General features: G+C 49.6%; 3 protein-coding genes across 3 annotated transcripts; 2 read left to right on the top strand and 1 right to left on the bottom strand.

Annotated features, from left to right (window-relative positions):
* Positions 1-4,382: 4,382 nt before the first annotated feature.
* N7506_011231 (hydrogen/calcium exchanger domain-containing protein) lies at positions 4,383-6,560 on the top strand (the record flags this gene model as incomplete). The annotated part of the gene is made up of 10 exons (XM_056960524.1): positions 4,383-4,971; positions 5,019-5,082; positions 5,129-5,176; positions 5,229-5,270; positions 5,322-5,569; positions 5,625-5,660; positions 5,711-6,255; positions 6,309-6,362; positions 6,409-6,503; positions 6,548-6,560. The coding sequence occupies 10 exons, from the start codon at positions 4,383-4,385 to the stop codon at positions 6,558-6,560; spliced, it is 1,734 nt and encodes a 577-aa protein (XP_056806679.1).
* Positions 6,561-6,756: 196 nt separating this feature from the next.
* N7506_011230 (Rieske (2Fe-2S) protein) lies at positions 6,757-7,274 on the bottom strand (the record flags this gene model as incomplete). The annotated part of the gene is made up of 2 exons (XM_056960523.1): positions 6,757-7,002; positions 7,050-7,274. 2 exons carry the CDS (start codon positions 7,272-7,274, stop codon positions 6,757-6,759), a joined length of 471 nt encoding a protein of 156 aa, XP_056806678.1.
* Positions 7,275-10,216: 2,942 nt separating this feature from the next.
* On the top strand, positions 10,217-17,521 carry ags3 (alpha-1,3-glucan synthase Ags3; the record flags this gene model as incomplete). Its single annotated transcript, XM_056960522.1, has 4 exons — positions 10,217-10,564; positions 10,613-10,788; positions 10,841-17,413; positions 17,473-17,521. The coding sequence occupies 4 exons, from the start codon at positions 10,217-10,219 to the stop codon at positions 17,519-17,521; spliced, it is 7,146 nt and encodes a 2,381-aa protein (XP_056806677.1).
* Positions 17,522-19,774: the final 2,253 nt, after the last annotated feature.

The raw sequence follows: 19,774 nt of genomic DNA, 5'->3' as shown, positions 1-19,774 counted from the left end.
GGCTGTGCCTTTTGCACATCAATTGGACTTTCTATGTTTGTTTTTTTGGAACTCAATTGGAATTGTTGATTGGTTGAATTAGGATGATATGAAGTCAATATTCGACGTCATTGGTCCCTCCACTCCACTTGTCCCTTTCCATCCCTTTGGGTCTTCTTCGGCCTTTTCCTCTTTTTCTTTTGCCACTCGGCCCCTGAAACAAGTGTACACACTAGTAAACCCGTGGGCAGCCGATGGACCCCCAGAGACCCTCAGAGACCCTGGAGGACCCTGACTGGAGGGAAAAGTGGATCTTCACTCTCTTCATTTCCTCCATTTTCATTTCGCTGGTTATGGTGCCGTATTCCGCGTGGTAATATTTCCCCTTCGTTCAAACTGAACACGGCTTGAATATTAATGGATTCCAAAACCTCCGGAGAGTACGTCAGTTCAAAAAAGCTTGTCTCATGTTGCCAAGGGCGATCAATGCTTGCAATGATGTTGTCAAGAATGAACTAAGTCTCGGCAGTCTGGGCAGGCTTGGCTGTTAAAAACGGCCTTCCTCTGCACTCTTTGTGCGCAAAAATCAATGTCTCAACCCAAAGCTTTGATTATATTGCTTAGCCCTTCCTAGTGAAACGCCTCTTGACTGATTAATGTCCGTGTTCCGTTCTATACGGAGTACACACGGGGACCTTACCGTGTCCTAGTATTTCCCACTGCTGCGGGATTTCTTCTCTTCCCGAACAGTGCTGCCTATACCTCCCGAAATCGGTCCAAAAATCTGCATTCAAAGTTTGAGATCTTTGATACTGTGGAGGGGCTATTGATGCATCCATCTGAGATTGGCATGGACGATCAGACGGCACAGTGCAACAGCTTGAACGGTCTTCATTTGGCCAATTAGCTCACGGGTCGCTTCGACTCACGCCATTGAACAAGACACGCGTACATACACTGCCCTGTCAAGATAGATATAACTTAGAATGTGTACATATTGTAGGGGGGACGGTAACTCTGTGCAGCTCCTATCATACAAGGTGTCAGTGCACGTCGATTACCCCTGAATATCATATCACGTCAGGTGCGGGTCGCAGACTCAGAGCCAGGAGCACCTCTTAATTGATCAAGCTTTTGGGGGCTTGTGGTTATTTTGGGTTCAATGCGCTGCATGCGATATTTTCTTCACTCGCCGGATAAAAATAGGGGTCGTTCAAACATGGTACAACAACGTTGGCCCGTCTTGCGATGTACGCTATACGCTATACGAGCTTTGCCTAGGTGTGGACCGTCCGTATAGTGTTTGTATATTTTTGTAGAATGGGCCATATATGTACAGGTATCAGTATGTCTTGGAAAGGGAACTTTGGTGGAGATGAATAGGAGCTGTTAGAACAGAAGACCAACCGCGATTAATCTACAGAGTAACCTTTAGGACACACCGTGGACCTGATCAATCCTTCAACTTTGTGAAATAGATACACACAGAAACAAAGTCCACCCTTCAGCTGAAGCGTGGATAGCTAGTTAGAGTACGACTAGCCCATTTGACTCATGGTGACCTCTGCAGACGAGGCGAGTCTCAAAATTTGAGTGTTTCAAACGCTCCTGGCCTTGAAGACTGCTACTCGAATCATCTTCCCCTAACGCTTGTAAATGTCGTCTATCATTGACTTTCTCCACATCTTCACTCGAACGGGGTTCGAAGATCAGTTTGCTCTGTTGTTTTGGTAGGTCAAGTGTCAGTCAAATGGCCAAATAAGGGCTGCCTGGCATAACAAATACCGGCTGGGTGAGGTGTTGCATGTCCAGCTGAATTTGTTATCTCTTTTTTCTCTCTCTTTCTCTTCCTTGACTGGAGAAAACCTGAGTTGTGCACTTTATTTGTTTTCTATGCAGTGGCCTACAACGGCAATGATAACGACAAGGCAATATCAAACTCTACTCAGTGAATCAATACTTCTAAAGAAACCAAGCGATCTCACTAGAAACCAACCTTGCAATGATCAAACAATATGTCCTGTGAAATCCAGTATTTGTCCTTGACACATCCGTACTCGGTTCGCGCATCGCTTTGGCTTTAACCTACCGCGACACATACCCCTGGGCCCTGCCTAGTAGTTGTTGTGTCACCCGCGTACCACTGTCAAAAGCAATAATGGGTTCGTCAGGCTCTGAGTTCTTTCTCATTGTATTTCATTCGACCGCGCGAAGCTGGTCTGGGCGGACTCGGTTTCGACGACGGTCTGTACCGACGGTCTGTATGCAGGAGGCCCGCATGCTGGTGGTCTGGTTGGTATGGTTTTGTTGCGGCATGGATTCCCCGGGACTGGTTGTGCCAGTCATCATGCACTTCCCTCATTTTATGAACTCGACTCCCAGCCGGTAGGGAATGTCCCTGTCGGCAGCAATATCGCACGGCCGCATAATCATGTTCGACGATTGCGAGTGGCGGTCGCGTTGCTCACTGGTATTCTTCGAAGGGCGAGCCTTCTGAGGCTGGTTGCACAGAAATGTGTGGTATGCTCATTTAATCAGCAGGATCATGTTGTAAACACGCGTGAGGTCTGTGGATGGTTCCCGTCTCAACTCACATCCATGGATGATACATATAGCAAATCATCCCATTACAACTGATGTAGAGAGTGTTGCAACACGACCGGGCCCAAGGCGCGATCTCAGCGGAAGACGAAGGCGGAGGGGCATCACAAGGGGCAGGCAGGGCGCTAGTGAAACCGATAGGCAACAGTCATTAGCCGCAGCCTTGTGGGCCGAAAGAATGCCCCGTCCCGTAGGGCTGAGTTTTCTTAATAGTACTTTTCTTCCTTTCCATTTTAACTTCCTAAGATCTCCTACGACTTCCTACGGAGTACATATGGCATACATATGAGGATTGCTGGCCTGATCTTGGCTACAGTTCAGCCAGAGCATTGCCGCTTTCACTTACAGCCTTGGAAGCCAACAGGACCATGGGACCAATGAGACTCAGACCAACAAAATCAACAGAACTAACAAAAGGGAAAGACTCGAATGGCACCGTTTTGTGCCAGCTGCATCGAATCATCTGCATATTTCCTCCGGGGAAACTCAGTTAACCCAGAAGGTCAAAGAGCCAAAACCGCAGACGGCGCCCAATCTCGTCTTGTTACAGCATTATCACCAATATACTGGTCGATAAAACAGTGCTAGTATAGGCTGTCTTGGTGATGTACACCAGAATTTGGATCACTGAGCACCCAAGGGCGCCTACCAACACAGCAAAGGCTCCAGTCTCCAACAAGGCACGTGACTGAGCCACAGAAATGAGAAAGGGGCCTGTGGCGCGCTGAGTGACGTTAACCGCCCCTGATTGCTTGATGACCCGCCAAAAGTGGGCCACACTATCACATTTGGGATCCATGTTTTCTTCCAATTGAAGGCTTCATGCTCGAGTGACATGTGCGCTACGTCAATGTCTGCAGCAATCATGATCTCCAAAGGCATCGATGCGGTGTGACATTTTGATTTGACCTTCAAGGTGATCGCCAAGTCCAAGCACACCAAGAAAATTCAAGCACACCAAGCAAAACAAAGCTTTCGGTTCCAAGGTTTGGAGTGGCGTCCGCCTGTTCGTGTTTCGTGTACCCAAAGCCAACGCATCGACCGTCTCGCATCATAGCAATATCCAACCCTGCTGGACTGCTACAGAACCCAACAGCGCTTGAAGATTCGTTTGAAACAAATTGCCAACTCCAGTGCGATCGGAGCTTGCTTCATGTTCTGCTGCTCAAGTGCCAAGCTCATCTAATTCCACTAACCCGCGCTATCGCGATCGCCCGACTAGTGTGGCTGTGCATTTCAAACATCTGCTCCAAGCCGGTCTCCTCAGCAAATCTTGCAAATTGTTACCAGGCAAATTCTATCCCTTCATTTTTCGTTCTTTCTTGTTTCTTTCTCGGTTTTCGTTTCCTCATTGTGGGAAATTTTTCGCTCGTTACCTCTTTGTTGATACCCTGCCTACCCCTTGCCTCGGCGCGACCCTCTGACCGAAAACCCCTGTGGCCGTGTCAATTTTTGGGTTGGAATCTTTTGAACATCGCGGGTCCCCATTCACCATTCAATTGTGGCTGTCACTTGCGGCTCACCCCAGTTCAGCGCGTATATCAAGCTATACGCCTCAGCCTCAGACTGTGCTGAAGTGCCCCATCTGAAATAAGTTTCGAGTACGTGTTCTCTTAGCCCGCTCCTATAAGCATCATCGTGGAGCGTCTGAGCCACGCGCTGTGGCGTGGCTCCATTCGATATAAAAGTCCATTGTTGCCTTATGTGTTCCCAATTCTACTGCTATTTGATATCTTCACCTACTCCTGGCGCAACTATACTCACATCAAGTCTTGCTAGCCGTACAAAACCATCCCGTCATCATGCGTAAGTTCGACTTGCCAGTCCACCTTTTGTTCGCGATGCTGATAGCCACAGATATCTACCGCCGCCAGGCCCGCAATCTAGCCTGGTACGACGAAGAAGGCGAAGCCTCCTCGCACAATCCTTTCAAGAAGTTCCGTCGCCAACGACACCCTCACCGCACCAACTCCATGCAACTGGAAAGTGGTCTTCACCACACCCGCAGCCTGGGAGATCTATCAGAAGACCGCCGCCGACGCCATGACATGAACGATGGTCTCACTGGACCGGAATACTCTGGTAGTTTCCCTCCTGAGTCGGCTGGAAGCGACCTAGGAACCCCCCATATAAATCGATCTCCACCAGAACCCTCTGTGGAGAGCCATGATCCCATCAATGTCTCGCGTGGGATTGAGGAATCCTCTGAGTCCGGGCTCCCACGCCAGCGCAAGGGTGGATTTTTGGGCAAGTTCAGCCACGGCGATGACAGCTCCGAGGAGGATAAGAAATCGCTTTCTGAAGCGCAGAAGTTCACATTCGCTTCCCAGTTGAGAGCCACTGTCTTGAATTCGTGGATCAACGTTCTTTTAATCGCTGCGCCAGTTGGAAGTAAGAGTTCTCGGTCTATCAACCTGTGTTTTGCTAACATGCCACAGTCGCTTTGTACGCTGTGGATGCTAACCCAATTGCGGTTTTTGTTGTCAACTTCATCGCCATCATGTAAGTACACTTCGCTCAATTTCTAGATCATCGCTAACCGTTTTAGTCCCCTGGCTGCTATGCTCAGTTTTGCAACTGAGGAAATTGCCCTCCGGTAGGCCTTCACATCGCCAAAACCTGTCCGGTGTATACTAATGTCTTTTCAGCACGGGTGAGACTATTGGTGGTCTGCTTAATGCGTCGTTCGGGTATGTTTCTCCAACCCATCTATATGTGTACTTGTCTGACTGATTCCACAGTAATGCTGTTGAGCTGATTGTTGCAATCATTGCTCTGGTCAAGCACAAGACACTCATTGTACAGACCTCCCTCATCGGCAGTATGTTGTCCAACTTGTTGCTGGTGATGGGTATGTGCTTCTTCTTCGGTGGAATCGATCGCATGGAGCAGCACTTCAACGTGACAGTCGCTCAGACTGCTGCGAGTATGCTGGCATTGGCTGTGAGCAGTTTGATTATTCCTACCGCCTACCACAGGTGGTCTGACAGTCAGGAACCCTTTCACTCGAGTTTACAGTAACAAACTAACGAAATCCATTACAGCCAGCACCAGTGACGGAACTGCTGCTTTGTCCCGAGGTATGATATTCCAGACTCTTTTCAAATGACCATATCTAACCCAATAACAGGAACCAGTGTTCTTCTCCTAATCGTCTACGGCTGCTACCTCTTCTTCCAACTCAAATCACACGCCGACATGTACAACCGTCCTAGCCCTAAGGTCGAACGGAGACGCGCCCGTGTCAGCGAAGGTGACGCCAGCCGAGGAATCGCCCAGATCGGCAAAATGACGGCCGCCCCATTGGTCGGCCAAAGCCCAGACCACATGCAAATGGAAGATGCGGAGGACGAGGCGGAGGTGCCACAGCTCTCCATCACGACTGCATTGCTTACGCTGCTCATCTCGACTGCGTTCGTGGCTGCATGCGCCGAGTTCATGGTTGATTCTATCGATGCTCTCACTGCTACCGGTAACATTGGCGAGACTTTTGTGGGTTTGATTCTTCTGCCTATTGTTGGTAATGCCGCTGAGCACGCGACCGCCGTGACGGTCGCTTGTAAGGATAAGATGGATCTCGCTATTGGTGTTGCTGTTGGCTCCAGTATGCAGATTGCGCTGCTTGTTTTGCCGCTGATTATTGTTCTTGGGTGGATCATTGGTGTGGATGACATGGTATGCTCCAGATCCTGCACATCATTTTTAATTCTCCGTACTAACCCTTGCAGACTCTCAACTTCGATGGCTTCCAGGTCATTGTGCTTTTCATGTCTGTTCTTTTGGTATGTGGACTGTATCTTGAGTCAAGGATGTTACTAACTGATTTAGGTGAACTACCTCATTGGTGACGGTAAGTCACACTGGCTTGAGGGTGTGCTGTTGATGATGATGTATTTGATCATCGCTATTGCGGCTTGGTATGTGTTTGTAGATGCATATGGTTGACACAACTACTAACCATGTTTAGGTTCTTCATTTAAACCCGCCGCTGGTTTGACGACCTCGATCTTTAATTTTCTAATTTCTTTGGTTTATTCCTTCTCTTGTACTAAGTTTTCCTGGATCTTAATTTCGGAACCTATTATGATGTCTCATAATATACCCACTTCTGCATTCTTCACATTGTTTCAATCTCGATATTCGTTTTCAAACTAGTACTCCTAACACCGCGCTGTCCTACTGCGAATCTTGTGATGGTCTCCTGACCCAAACTTCCTTGTCGCCACTCGCAGCCCCCTCTATGTCACGTACCTCAATGTCCCACAAATTGAGCTTGTGAGGACCACTATCCCCCTTTCCCGTAAAAAGATCAAATTTCCACCCATGTCTAAAACATCGAATACCAGCACCGTGCGGAGCTCCGATGTCCTCGATATCGAAAACATTACCCTGTTTCAGGGGAAAGGACGAATGTGGACATTGCTAGCGACAGTAAGCTTATGGCCAAGAGAGATGGACACGTGACATACATTGTCAATGGCGTGCAAGAATCCTTTGTATTTAAACACCAGCACCTGATCATTTAGATCTGATAAGCGGTTTCTGGTTTGTGCTGATTTGGCGTTGGGGACGCTCAAGGTCTTACACGCGGGTAAGATATGGCAGCGTTCGTTGTCTTGGCTGATGTCGGGGAAGTCAGAGAGGAGACCAATCAGATGCCATTCCTCAATCTGAGGTTGCTTTTCGCAGTCCATAATTTCCACGGGTGTGTGCTATCTTCCTACGATTTACGATAAATACTTTCAAGTCTAGTTGAGGATTTGCATTTGCATTTGTGGTCGGCTATTGAGCGGTCGGCGAATGCCAACGGAAGTATACACCCGAAAGAAAAAAGCAGTGGATGTTGTGCACACTTCTTGATGATGGTGATGGTGATGGTGACCTCGGGATTTTCAAAATATACTTAATTGGAACCTTGGAAAATATACATGGATCGAGACAAAATTTCCAAGGTTATACGTACCTAGAGTGCTGTTATAAATATTTCTTCCAACGTTAAATCTGGGCACTTCCAAGGTTCATCCCAAGGTCTGCGACCTGGGAAGGTTGGATAAAAATTAGTTATCCTAACCTTTGGAAGCCTTGGAGGTCAAAATATTGTCGGGCTTGGCAGACTAGTTTTTGTTATCTATCAGGAATCGAAATCATCATCATGGGGGCCTCCCAAAGCTGTATGATACCCGAGGGAATAGGCTAAAATATGTACCCCGTACGGAATAAGAACTCTAGCATTCCATACGGAGTATTCCATATTCCGTATCTGCAGAGGCAAACACAAGTTCGTGGCTTGCTCAGGTTACACCTGGAGCTCAGACATTCAACGTGCTTACACCATAAGCCATTTGCCTAATCAGTCACTCTCAACACAACGGGTGTTATCATGCCCCTCCCCGTGCCAAAATTGTTAGATAGTGAGCCCATCACACAAAGTTGGGGGTGAACGGTGCAGTTCCACGGTTTTTGATTGGATATGAAAAGTGTTGTTTTTTAGCTGCTGACCTCGGGGGTACCTTTGGAAGCACAATCGCATGACTTGGAATGAGCTTGTATATGCCCAGCATCGACTGTTCAGACTCGAGCTTCCACCATGCTCGATTCAGCGCTGGAGTAATGTCCATGGATGCGGGCTCACCAACCCGAGAAGCCGGATACGAGTAGGATACAAATTCGTGAATTTGCTCGTATTACGTGGATTCATGGGAAATAGATCCAGGAAACTGACAGGACAAGGCTGGGAATATGGCTAGTGCGTATAGCACCAACGCAATGTGCTACAAACGGAGTCGACGGCGTCACGACGGCGTCAAATATGCTCTCCAGGCTCCCGTGTGGCATATAAGACATTTCTTTACTATACATGACTGTATGCGAAACCCACTAAATCCGATCTGCCCTAGCTTTTTTCTGTACGAGCCGCGAGGGTGTCAAAGAGATTGTTCTGATTTGAGTGAAACCAAATATGATCCACTTCATATGGAGCATTTGTGCGCTAGACAGCAATCATCTGGAGCGCATGGACCAATGGCCTGTTTATCATGGCCTAAATTTAGGAAAAACTATATTTATCTCCATAATGCTGTATCGATACAATGTGTACAGCGTGCGATACGGCTTCTGCGAAAAACACGGCGCTCGCTTAATATCACCATGTAGAACTAGCACGCGAAACAAGCTTCAGCCACACAGTCCAATGGCCCCAAGAATGCGGATCAGGCGTTGAATCCATGCAGTTGGCATCAAATTGCGACTCGTGGGCTTAATGATAACGATGTAGATGGGTTCTTGAGTACGGAAAGGAAACAAAGAAACAAAGAAAATGGATAAATCATCCCGCCCCGGGGGCCAACATCCAACATGACTAGTAATTTCGCTCGATTCCTGATTTTAGATTACTAGCACGATATCGGGTTGAGAAAGTCCCCGGGATTGTCAACCATAGAAAGGTGACGGGTTATTCTTAGGTACATGAGCTCGCATGGAGTGTGGATTCGTTCAGTCACATCTCAGATATGAGAGATCAGATCCGTACCAATTAGAACGAAGGAAGAAATCGGTGTGGCAGGTACGGAGGGCTATAGAATGTTCCGGACTCGAGGACGGGAGGAGTCGTGCGTATGCAAATTCAAAGATTCGATCACTAGCATCGAAAGTCAAGTCCTAACAGGGGGCTAGTACTCCGTATTTTCACCCTGATTCACATCGCAGCCCTGGAGTTCGGCCCTTTCGGGTTGAAACATTAGCTGTGACGTTGAAGGCGGACAGTGCCGAAGGGCGAGAAAAAATAAAATAAAAATCCACAACCAAGGCAAACGCCGGAGACGAACAAATATAGCATTGGTACCAGTCCTCGGTTTAATCGGGGAAAAACTGTTTTCGAAGTGGCTCTAAGGACGCAGTACGGAATATGCAGGCTGTTATTTTTGTAGCCTGTTAATTCCTTGAAAACGGTCGGATAATGAAGATAAGCGTCCAAGGTGATTGGCTGCATTACATTATGCATTAGACAGAGAGGAGAATGAAAAACGCCTCTAGAGATGTGCTTTGACCTAATTGATTAAAAATCCTTTTTTGCCGTACGTATGTGGCACACCGGGTTTGCTCTGGCATATGGCTAAGCAATGGACTTTGCATGCCCAGACGTACAACCTTGGGACCCTCCTCTCAGCCAAGTCATATAGCCAAGTTGTTGAGCTTGTATATGGTTAGAACGTAATATGATCATGACACAACGTGATGTTAGTAATGCTTATAATTGCACCGTGTACAAAGTCCCAAATGCCCCAATGCCTTGGATCTGTCTGAGACACCAGGCTAAAACGCAGCCATCCAGCGGCGAAAGGTAAGTGGATCGATAAAATCTGACCGAGTGGGCTGCGTGGGTCCGCAGGTCAGTAGTTGGACTCTAACCATCCGTTCGGCCCGATAAGGGTATGTTCTCCATAGTAAAAATGCATCCTGTAAAATCTGTAAAATCTTTGAAATCAGGGTACTTGTAAAAAATGCTGACTTGTTTCAATCTTTCTTTCACTCATCTCACTCTCGCTTTTTGACTTTACCAGTCTCATTTCATTCGTTCCTGAGTCGCGCGTCTTTCCGGCAGCAGGTTCCTGCTGATAACAGCTTTATATACGGAAACATGCGGCGCTCAACATTTCTTCTACTGTCGTTATTAAGCGTCCAAGCCTTCTGTTGGCCTTACGATGAACCACTCGCTAAATATAATTTGAACGAAAACAAGACCGCCCAAGGTCCGATCGATTATTGGGGAGCATGGCCGGACCATGAGTACCATCCATCGCCAGATAACTGGCGTATGCCTACATATACAATCTTTTTGGACCGCATATCCAACGGCGACCCTACCAATGACGATATTAACGGAACCGCATTCGAACATGTGGTCAACTCTAATCAGATGCGCCACGGTGGTGATCTGGACGGCCTCGTCGACACGCTGGACTATATTCAGGGAATGGGTTTCAAGGTTGGTCGGACCAGGCTCATTATGATTCTATTGCTGACCTTGATTTAGGTCATTTACTTTGCTGGAACGTACTTGATGAACTTGCCCTGGGCCTACGATGGGTACTCGCCGGTCGATACCACTCTCCTCGATATGCATTATGGAACACTGGAGGATTGGAGGCGAGCTATCGAAGAGATCCACAAAAGGGATATGTATGTGTTGATGGATAACACACTTGCAACGTAAGTCATTGTTCTCAAATCATTTGAGAGCTTCATAAACTGACCGTACCAGACTGAGCAACCTTATCGGGTTCCAGGGCCATCTGAATGACTCGGCCGACTTCAAGGCATCCGAATACAAGGTCGAATGGGTTACCGACAGACAGTATGCCGATTTCAACTTCAGCAACGTGTACAACGAATCATGCAACTACCCTAAATTCTGGGAGGAGACAGGCTACCCCTTGACAACTCAGGGTGTCCAAGATTTGCACGGGTGTTACGACAGTGATTTCGATCAGTTCGGAGAGCTGGAGGCCTTTGGTAACTTCCCTGATTGGCAGCGTCAACTCACAAAGTTCGCATCCGTGCAGGACCGACTGCGAGAATGGCACAAGCCGGTCCGTGACGTGATCGTCCAGCACTCATGCCTTCAAATCTCGAGTCTGGACATCGATGGCTTCCGCTTCGATAAGAGTGTACAAGCTACACTCGAACCCCTGAGTGAGATGCTCTCTATCTACCGCGATTGTGCGCAGAAGCTCGGCAAGGAGAACTTCTTCTTGCCCGGTGAGATCACGTCTGGTGATGACTTTGGTAGTCTTTACCTCGGCCGCGGGCGTCAGCCAAACCAACGCCCAGAGACTGTAGGTGAGGCTGTCAAGCTTACAAACAGCTCCGACTCCAACTTCCTGAGAGAGGACGGATTGCAAGCATTGGATGCTTCCGCCTTCCATTATACCATCTACCGCTCAATGACTCGATTCCTTGGAATGGATGGTAACCTTGTTGCGGGTTATGATTTACCTACCGATTTCATCCAAGCCTGGAACGCCATGCTACGGAACAATGATTTCATCAATGCTTTCACGGGAGAGCTTGACCCCAGACACATGTACGGTGTCTCGAACCAGGACAACTTCCGCTGGCCTGCAGTCGAAAATGGTACCGACAAGTACATGCTGGGTCTGTACATCGTCTCTTTGGAGCTCCCAGGTGTTCCTCTCATTCTGTGGGGAGAAGAGCAAGACATGTACGTGTTCGATGCCACTGCGTCGAACTACATGTTCGGTCGACAGCCCATGACCTACCAGACCGCATGGTGGACACAGGGTTGCTTCAACTTGAACACCTCCAAATTCTACGATTTCCCCATCGACAAGGGTCGCAATGGTTGCAATGATATCACTGTTACGTACGACCAGCGGAACCCTGCCCACCCGATCCGTAACATCATGAAGCGCATGTTCGAGATTCGAGCGCATTACCCGGTCGCCCAAGATGGTCTTTACCTCGAAACGATTTCTCAGCTGACTGAGGACATCTACCTCCCTGGTTCTTCAACTACGCCCACGGTCACCGGTCTTTGGTCGGTCTTGCGAAGCTATTACCCCGGTGTCCAGAGGGATGCAATTCTGGCAAACGAGACTCTATGGCTTGTGTATCACAATGGAAACGAAACGGAAACCTACGGCACAAACTGCAGTTCCAAGAACGCGTCTCTGATAGCTCCCTTCGATTCGGGAACCAAGTTGAAGAATCTCTTCTACCCCTACGATGAGATCACCTTGGAAGATGGACCTGCAGGTGACGAAAACGACTACGGATGCGCCCGTAAGATGAAACTGCTTCCATGGGAATACCGTGCCTACGTCAAGAGCACCAACTTCGTGAAGCCTGGCCCTACCGTCACTGATTTCTTCCCCGGACATGACGCTCGATTGATCTCCACGGAAGACACAGGTGAAACCATGCCTGTTCAGCTTGGTTACTCCACTGAGATGGACTGTGACAGCATCACGAAGGCTATCTACCTTAACTCCACCACCGAGAAAAATATCACTGCCGAGCTTGATACATCCAGTGTCAACTGTACCAAAATCGATGCCCGGACGACGAGCCACAACCTTGTTGGAGAGATCCCGACTGTTTGGACCTGGTCTGCTAACTTGAAGAACGTTCACCATGGAATTCATCAATTGACCGTGAAGAATGTGTCGTCTGACGGAGTCTACACCAACGCGACCGACAGATTCTTGCTTCGTCTCGGTTCTCACGACAACCCCCTGATCTCTCCACTCTCCAATTACTCTTCCACCCTCGTCTCCAAGTCCGACGACACATACTATGTCCAGCACAACGCTGCCGGTGCGGACCTTTTCCGATACTCATCTGATTTCGGTCGGAGCTGGAACAACTGGACGACATATGAGGGCGGCAAGACTGCCGTTGACGTCCCGGTCTTCGATGGTCCCAAGACTATGAAGTGGGAAGGCACTCACATTCGGGTGCAGTATTTCTCCAGACTCACTGGAAGTAGTGATTACATGCAGGAAGGTGACTACTCCAGCGATTCCGGCCGAAGATTCCCTCATCTTTGGTGGAATGGTCCTTACAACCAGTACGGCTATGATTCCGGACTGGATAGCAGGATGAAGTACGATTCCAAAACTTCTCGCTGGAACTACGACTTCGTCTATGAATGGCCAGCCATCGGTCAGCTGAATGTTTGGGGAGCGGATAGCAACGGTGACCCTGATACTTCAGATGTCTACGGCGACGTCGGCAACTCTTCATCCGTCCAGAAGCTTCCCCCATCCTATCTGTCCGCCAACGTCATCAACATCACCAGTCTTCCGCCGTTCCCCCATCTTGGTTGGACCATCTCACTCAATGATGCCAACTTGAGATACGAACTCATTCCTGTTGGATCTGGATGGGCCCAGCTGGTTCTTTTCATTCTCCTCTGGGTTGTACCGATTCTGATGGGCTGCGCTGGTGTTTTCATCTTCATCCGTAACTTCTACCGCGTCAAGCTCAACAAGGACGGCAATGTCGTCAAGGCAGCCAGTATTCCTGTCGCACTATGGAGCAAAGTCAAGGGCACACTTTCCAAAGACGGTGACGATGCTATTCAGATGGAAGAAAAGGGCATGCCAGCTGGCATGGCTCTCGCAGGAGCGAGTGACCAGCGACGCACGGTATTGATTGCCACCATGGAGTACGACATTCAAGACTGGAAGGTCAAGGTCAAAATCGGTGGTTTGGGAGTCATGGCACAGCTCATGTCCCAGAACTTGAAGCATCAGAACCTGATCTGGGTCGTGCCCTGCGTTGGTGACATCGAATACCCCGAGGACACACCCGCCGAACCGTTCGTGGTTACGATCCTCGATAAGCCTTACTCGGTGAATGTGCAGTACCACGTTGTGGACAACATCACTTACGTGTTGCTCGATGCCCCTGTTTTCCGACAGCAGACCAAGGCGGAGCCCTACCCTCCGCGTATGGATGATCTTGACAGTGCTATCTACTATTCCGCCTGGAATCAGTGTATCGCAGAGGCGATCAAGCGAACTCCCTCCATCGATCTTTACCACATCAACGATTTCCACGGCTGTATCGCTCCGCTTTATCTCCTTCCCTCTCAAACTGTCCCTGTTTGCTTGTCCTTGCACAACGCCGAGTTCCAAGGTCTTTGGGCTCTGAGGACTGCACAGGAGAAGAAGGAAGTCTGCTCTGTTTTCAACCTTCCAGTTGAGGTGGCGACCAAATATTGTCAATTCGGCAACGTTTTCAACCTTCTTTACGCCGGTGCTAGCTATCTGCGATTCCACCAACGTGGATTTGGTGCAGTTGGTGTGTCTGAAAAGTACGGAAAACGCTCATGGGCCCGTTATCCCATTTTCTGGAGTCTTGGAAAAATTGGAAGTCTTCCGAACCCCGATCCCTCCGACACAGCGGCCTTGAAGAAAGACCCTAACGTCGAAGTCTCGGTCCAATCCGTCGATGAGTCGATCAATGATAAACTCCAGGCCCAGAAATGGGCTGGTCTGAAAGAGGACCCCGAGGCTGATTTGCTAGTGTTCGTCGGAAGATGGTCAAAGCAGAAGGGTGTTGATCTGATTGCGGATGTCATGCCTGCCGTCCTGTCTGCTAGACCTAACGTCCAGCTGATCTGTATCGGTCCCCTTATCGATCTCTACGGTAAATTGGCTGCCATCAAGTTGGCACGCATCATGGAAATGTTCCCCGGTCGTGTGTTCTCCAAGCCCGAGTTCACCATTCTTCCTCCCTTCGTGTTCTCCGGTGCCGACTTTGCCCTTATTCCATCGCGCGATGAGCCTTTCGGATTGATTGCCGTTGAGTTTGGTCGCAAGGGTGCGCTCGGAATTGGTTCTCGCATTGGAGGTCTTGGTCAGATGCCTGGTTGGTGGTACACTGTCGAGTCTGACTCGGCTCGCCACCTCTTGCACCAACTGAGAACCGCTATCAAATCCGCGTTGGATTCAACGCAGGCGGCCCGAGCTGAGATGCGTGCAAACTCCGCCAAGCAGCGATTCCCTGTCCTTGAGTGGGTTCAGAAGCTCGAAGTGTTACAGCGCACATCTATTCACATCCACCACCAAAAGAACTCGCTCACAGTCTCTGGTCCAGCACGAGAGTCTCAGATCTACTGGGAGACGCCCGGATTGCGCGATACGATGATGACTCGCCCTGGCTCATTCCAGTCGCTCTCGACTGCTTTGGAGACCCCCAGAACATCGCAAGCCGCCCAGCCATCTCTCCTACAGCTCCAGGCTGCTGAAGCTCAGGAAATGCAAGCCGAAAGCAACCGAGGCAGTATGCTTGGTCGCCAATTGTCGCTCGGTCGACGTTCTGGACCCGGTCAGGGCAGGAAGCGCCTCATCAAGAGGTCTCTTCGCGAAAGTCAGATGCTTGAGGCTCCTGTCGACGGTGATACCACCGACGCCGACGAGGAGGGCGTTGCCACTCCACAACAGGAGAACTTCATCTCCCAAGAGGAGGCCATGGCAGCCATCAACTCTTCCCTCGGCGCTCAAGATATTGCCACTCACCCTAGGAACAACGGTCACTCTCGTGAGGATTCATCCTCGTCCGCATCGGAGGGCTCCCGGTTCATCTCCAGAGACTCATCGCCTATCCGACTTTCTCGTGATCCTTCTGATCCCAGCACACCTTTCGCTCACGCTAATAACCTTTCTGTCCTCTCTCTGCCCTCTGTTGTCCAGGACCATGAATCACCCGATTTCCACCTGCAGAAGGTCGATCCGACCTTCACCGATAGCATGGGTACCTTCACGAAGAACTTCGAACAGAAGCTCACCAACCTCAACAAGAAGAACTCGATCTCGGATTACTGTATCGAGCTCTATCTCATGAAGAGTGAGCGCAAGTTCTTCTACATGTACAACGATGCGCAGTTGAAGAAGCAGCCCAAAGAACGTCCCGTGACCGGTGCTGGCTTGGATCAGGCAGTCGAGACCCCGTACAACCTCGTCACCGAGGGTGGCGAAGAGTCGGACTCGAACGACTCGGATGAAATCGACGTCTGGCTCGCTCGTCTGGGATACAAGAGACCCATGGCCATTCAGCGATTCATGAGATGGCGTGTTGGTAACTGGCCTGTCTATGCTCTTTTCCTGGGTCTTGGACAGATCATTGCGACAAACTCGGCTCAAATCACTCTTTTGACTGGTCAAATTGGTGAGACTGCTGTCAAGCTTTACGTTATTGCGGCAATCTACTGTGTCTCTTCGATGGCCTGGTGGATCCTGTACTTCAGTTTCCCGTCTGTGATTGTTCTCTCTCTTCCTTGGTTTATTTACGCTATGTCGTTCATCACCATGGGTGTTTCGCCATACGCGCTCTCGAACCTCGGTCAAGTGTGGGCTCAGAACTGTGCGGCAGGTATCTATGCCGCAGCCTCTTCTAGCGGTTCCTTGTTCTTCGCGCTCAACTTTGGTGACCAAGGAGCTGTTCCTGTGAAGGACTGGATGTTCCGCGCCAGCTTGATCCAGGGAATCTCACAGCTCTACACCGTCGCCCTGTGGTACTGGAGTGCCAGAGTCACTTCTGTGGAAGTTGGAGGTGTTTCGACAGCCGCTTTGAACTCATGGAAGCTCACAGCTGTGGTGATGCCCATTGCCGCGGTCTGCTTGATCATCGGTATGCTTCTTGCTCTCGGTTTGCCCAAGTACTATCGCCAAGCACCCGGAAAAATCCTCAACTTCTACGGCTCTCTGCTCCGTCGCCGAATCGTCCTCTGGTTCTTCTTCATGGTCATTGTCCAGAACTGGTTCCTTGCTGCGGCATTCGGTCGCAACTGGTCCTTCCTATGGTCTTCTCAACACGCAAAGGCCTGGGAGGTTACGCTTCTGATTATCTTCTTCTTTGTCGTCCTCTGGGTCGCGATCATGGTACTCTTCCGCTTCTTGTCCAAGGAGCACAGCTGGATTCTACCCGTCTTCGGTCTGAGCATTGGAGCACCACGCTGGGCACAGACCTGGTGGGGAACATCCAACATCGGATACTATCTTCCCTGGGCTGGAGGTCTGACTTCCGGTGCCCTTGCATCACGATGCCTGTGGCTCTGGCTTGGTGTTCTCGATGAGATTCAGCAAGTTGGTCTGGGAATGATCCTCCTGCAGACCTTGACACGAGTTCACGTCTGCTTCGTTCTTTTGGCTGCGCAATGCATTGGTTCCATTGCCACCATGTGTGCTCGAGGCTTCGCGCCTAACAAAACCGGCCCCGGTAGTATCTCACCTCCCGTTGGCTCGTCGGTGGATGCTGTTGCCAATGCGTGGTTCTGGATTGCGCTCTTCTTCCAGCTTTTGGCCAGGTTAGTTATACTCCTCCCCTTGCCTCAATATTGTAATATTGTACTAAGTCCGATCGCAGCTTTGGATTCCTTCTGTTCTACCGCCGTGAGCAGCTCAACCGACCTTAGAGAACCATTTTTGGGACTCATTTTGCATTTGAATCTTTAATTTTGTACTTTTTGCGATGTCATATAGAGGGAAAGGCGTTTGGGTTGAATTTTCCTTATTGGTAGAATACTTATTTAGTTCCAATAATAACTACTTATGAATGACAAAGGACGTCAGAACATGTTCTCAAGTATCATACTCCGTAGAGACCCTGTGACTAGTGCCCAGGTGACTGTTGTATGTGGGTCTCCACGCTCACACCTGAATGATTCTTCCACATGGCATTCTCAGGGTCTGATGACAAAGCTTTTCAAAGCTTCGGTGCGCAGTTTCCTCGGGCTCACTTCGGCACGGTCGGGCTGTCCTTGTTTCAAACCCAGAAATTTTCCGAAGCCGATCAAGTCACGGCAATCGGTGTGCGACGCTTAAATGCGTTGTCGGTAAGTTCTTCCCGAGGGTGAAATGGAGGTAACTAACCCCGGCCCGGGGATGATTTACGATTACTTAATCAACGTCACACGCCTGGCAAAAGCGCTTGAGGGGCTGGAAGAGCATCAAACAGCCCTAGGACCTTTAGCAGAAATGCTTCCAGCACCCAGAGAATGCATGGTACTACTGTACTTTAGCCACGGAATAAACCCGAGGGCTAAACGCTCATGCACGGTTCGATGACCAGATTCGGCGTCGGACTCGGGATCCCACCGGTGTTCTAACCGAGCCGATGTGGGGATGTTCCTGGCCTGTTCTTTTCGAATTCCTTTCCCACCCCCGGTTTTGCGTGGGGGCGACATACGGAGTATTGGGGTGAGCGTTTAGCCTTCTGGAAATATCTCCGAATTATGCAAAAAAAAAACTACAACATCATAATTAAGCAACCTGTGGACGTTGGGGGCTATTTTTCTGGGCTTCGGAGCTTAAAGTGAATGTTCGGTTAAAGTCAGGTTCAAGGTTTACCCCAAGTCGAGCCGGCAACGGCTCCGCACCCAAAGAGCCAAGAGCCAGGGCTACGAGTCAAGAGGCTCTGAGCCCGATTTCTGAAAAGGGCAGTGAATACCGAAGCGAACAGCTCATCCCACGCCATGTTAACTGGGGGCCGGAGACACGGGATGCCCGGATAATATCACGGAAAAGGGGGGGCGTCATCAGGGTAAACAAGGAAGCCACAGCAGGGGATTGGCTGTGGGAATTTCTTTTATTAATGTTGTCAGCTGAGAGGGCTATGGATCCCGAAAGTGGATGAGCCAAGGAATTGGAATGAAGGGATTCGGAATTGAGGAACACAATCTCTCCAGAGTTACTACCCGTACAACGTGGGTATATTATGTAGTATGTAGTATGTATTAAGGTGTTATTTCGGGGATATGTCATGAAACCACGCTGGTTAAACTTCCCTTTTAAGCTTCCCCACTGGAGAGAAATAGGAAAAAATGAAAATCCACGGAGTACGCCAAGAGGTGTACGGAGTTGTGGGTGAACAGGTTCTGTTTGGAGCCATTGGGCACATGACTATTGGTGCCCTTACTCCATTCACACAAGCCGCGCGCGTTACGGAGTACCCCAGAAGCCAGAGCTCCCAAAACCTTCTCTCTCTCGCATGTCTCCAAGAGGAAAAAATTGACACTTACCTAACACAAAAAGAAATGCGGGGTTATCCGGGGTCCAATGGCACCTCGGTGCCCACGGTCCAATCGTCGTATCGGACGGAGCCGAAACATGAAAAGTCTCGGTGTATGACTTTTCCGAGCATGTGTGTCGACCTCGGGAGTTCCAGAGCTGTGAGATATCGACAGGGTACTTTGTACATGGATCACGGATCGCCGATGCAGTCGGCCTCGGGTTGATTGCACTGCGGAAGGCATGGAACAGGGGGAAAAAGGTCCAATTGACCCGTGAACAATGTGATGCGTATTCTTCCGAGATGGAGTTTTCGACCTTCTGCCGAGCGACATTTGTTTTCCCGACTGACGGGTGGCAAAGCACGGAGGCTACAGCCCGTTCTAAGAGGAAACGTCACACGGAGCCCGCCGTCAAAGATCCCCCCCACCAATCTCCAACGGCATATGGGTAAGCGACAATGTAACTCCCGTGAGGATCTAGGATCTCGCTTCTCTGCGGGGAGCCCCGACCGCTAAAGGTCATCGATTGGGTGCCATTCCCCTTCGCCCCAGATTGATCTCCCATAGGCTATGCGGGCAGGTACATCCATGTCTGGAATCATACCCGAGGGATCCCAATGGCCCGAGATACCCCTCTTGGACAAGACCATGTGGGAA

Source organism: Penicillium brevicompactum (assembly GCF_028827555.1).
Source record: "Penicillium brevicompactum strain IBT 35665 chromosome Unknown utg000007l_segment0_segment0, whole genome shotgun sequence".
Classification (NCBI taxonomy): domain Eukaryota; kingdom Fungi; phylum Ascomycota; class Eurotiomycetes; order Eurotiales; family Aspergillaceae; genus Penicillium; species Penicillium brevicompactum.
Note: the sequence above shows the minus strand (reverse complement) of the source record. Positions and strands in the feature narration are given on the sequence as shown.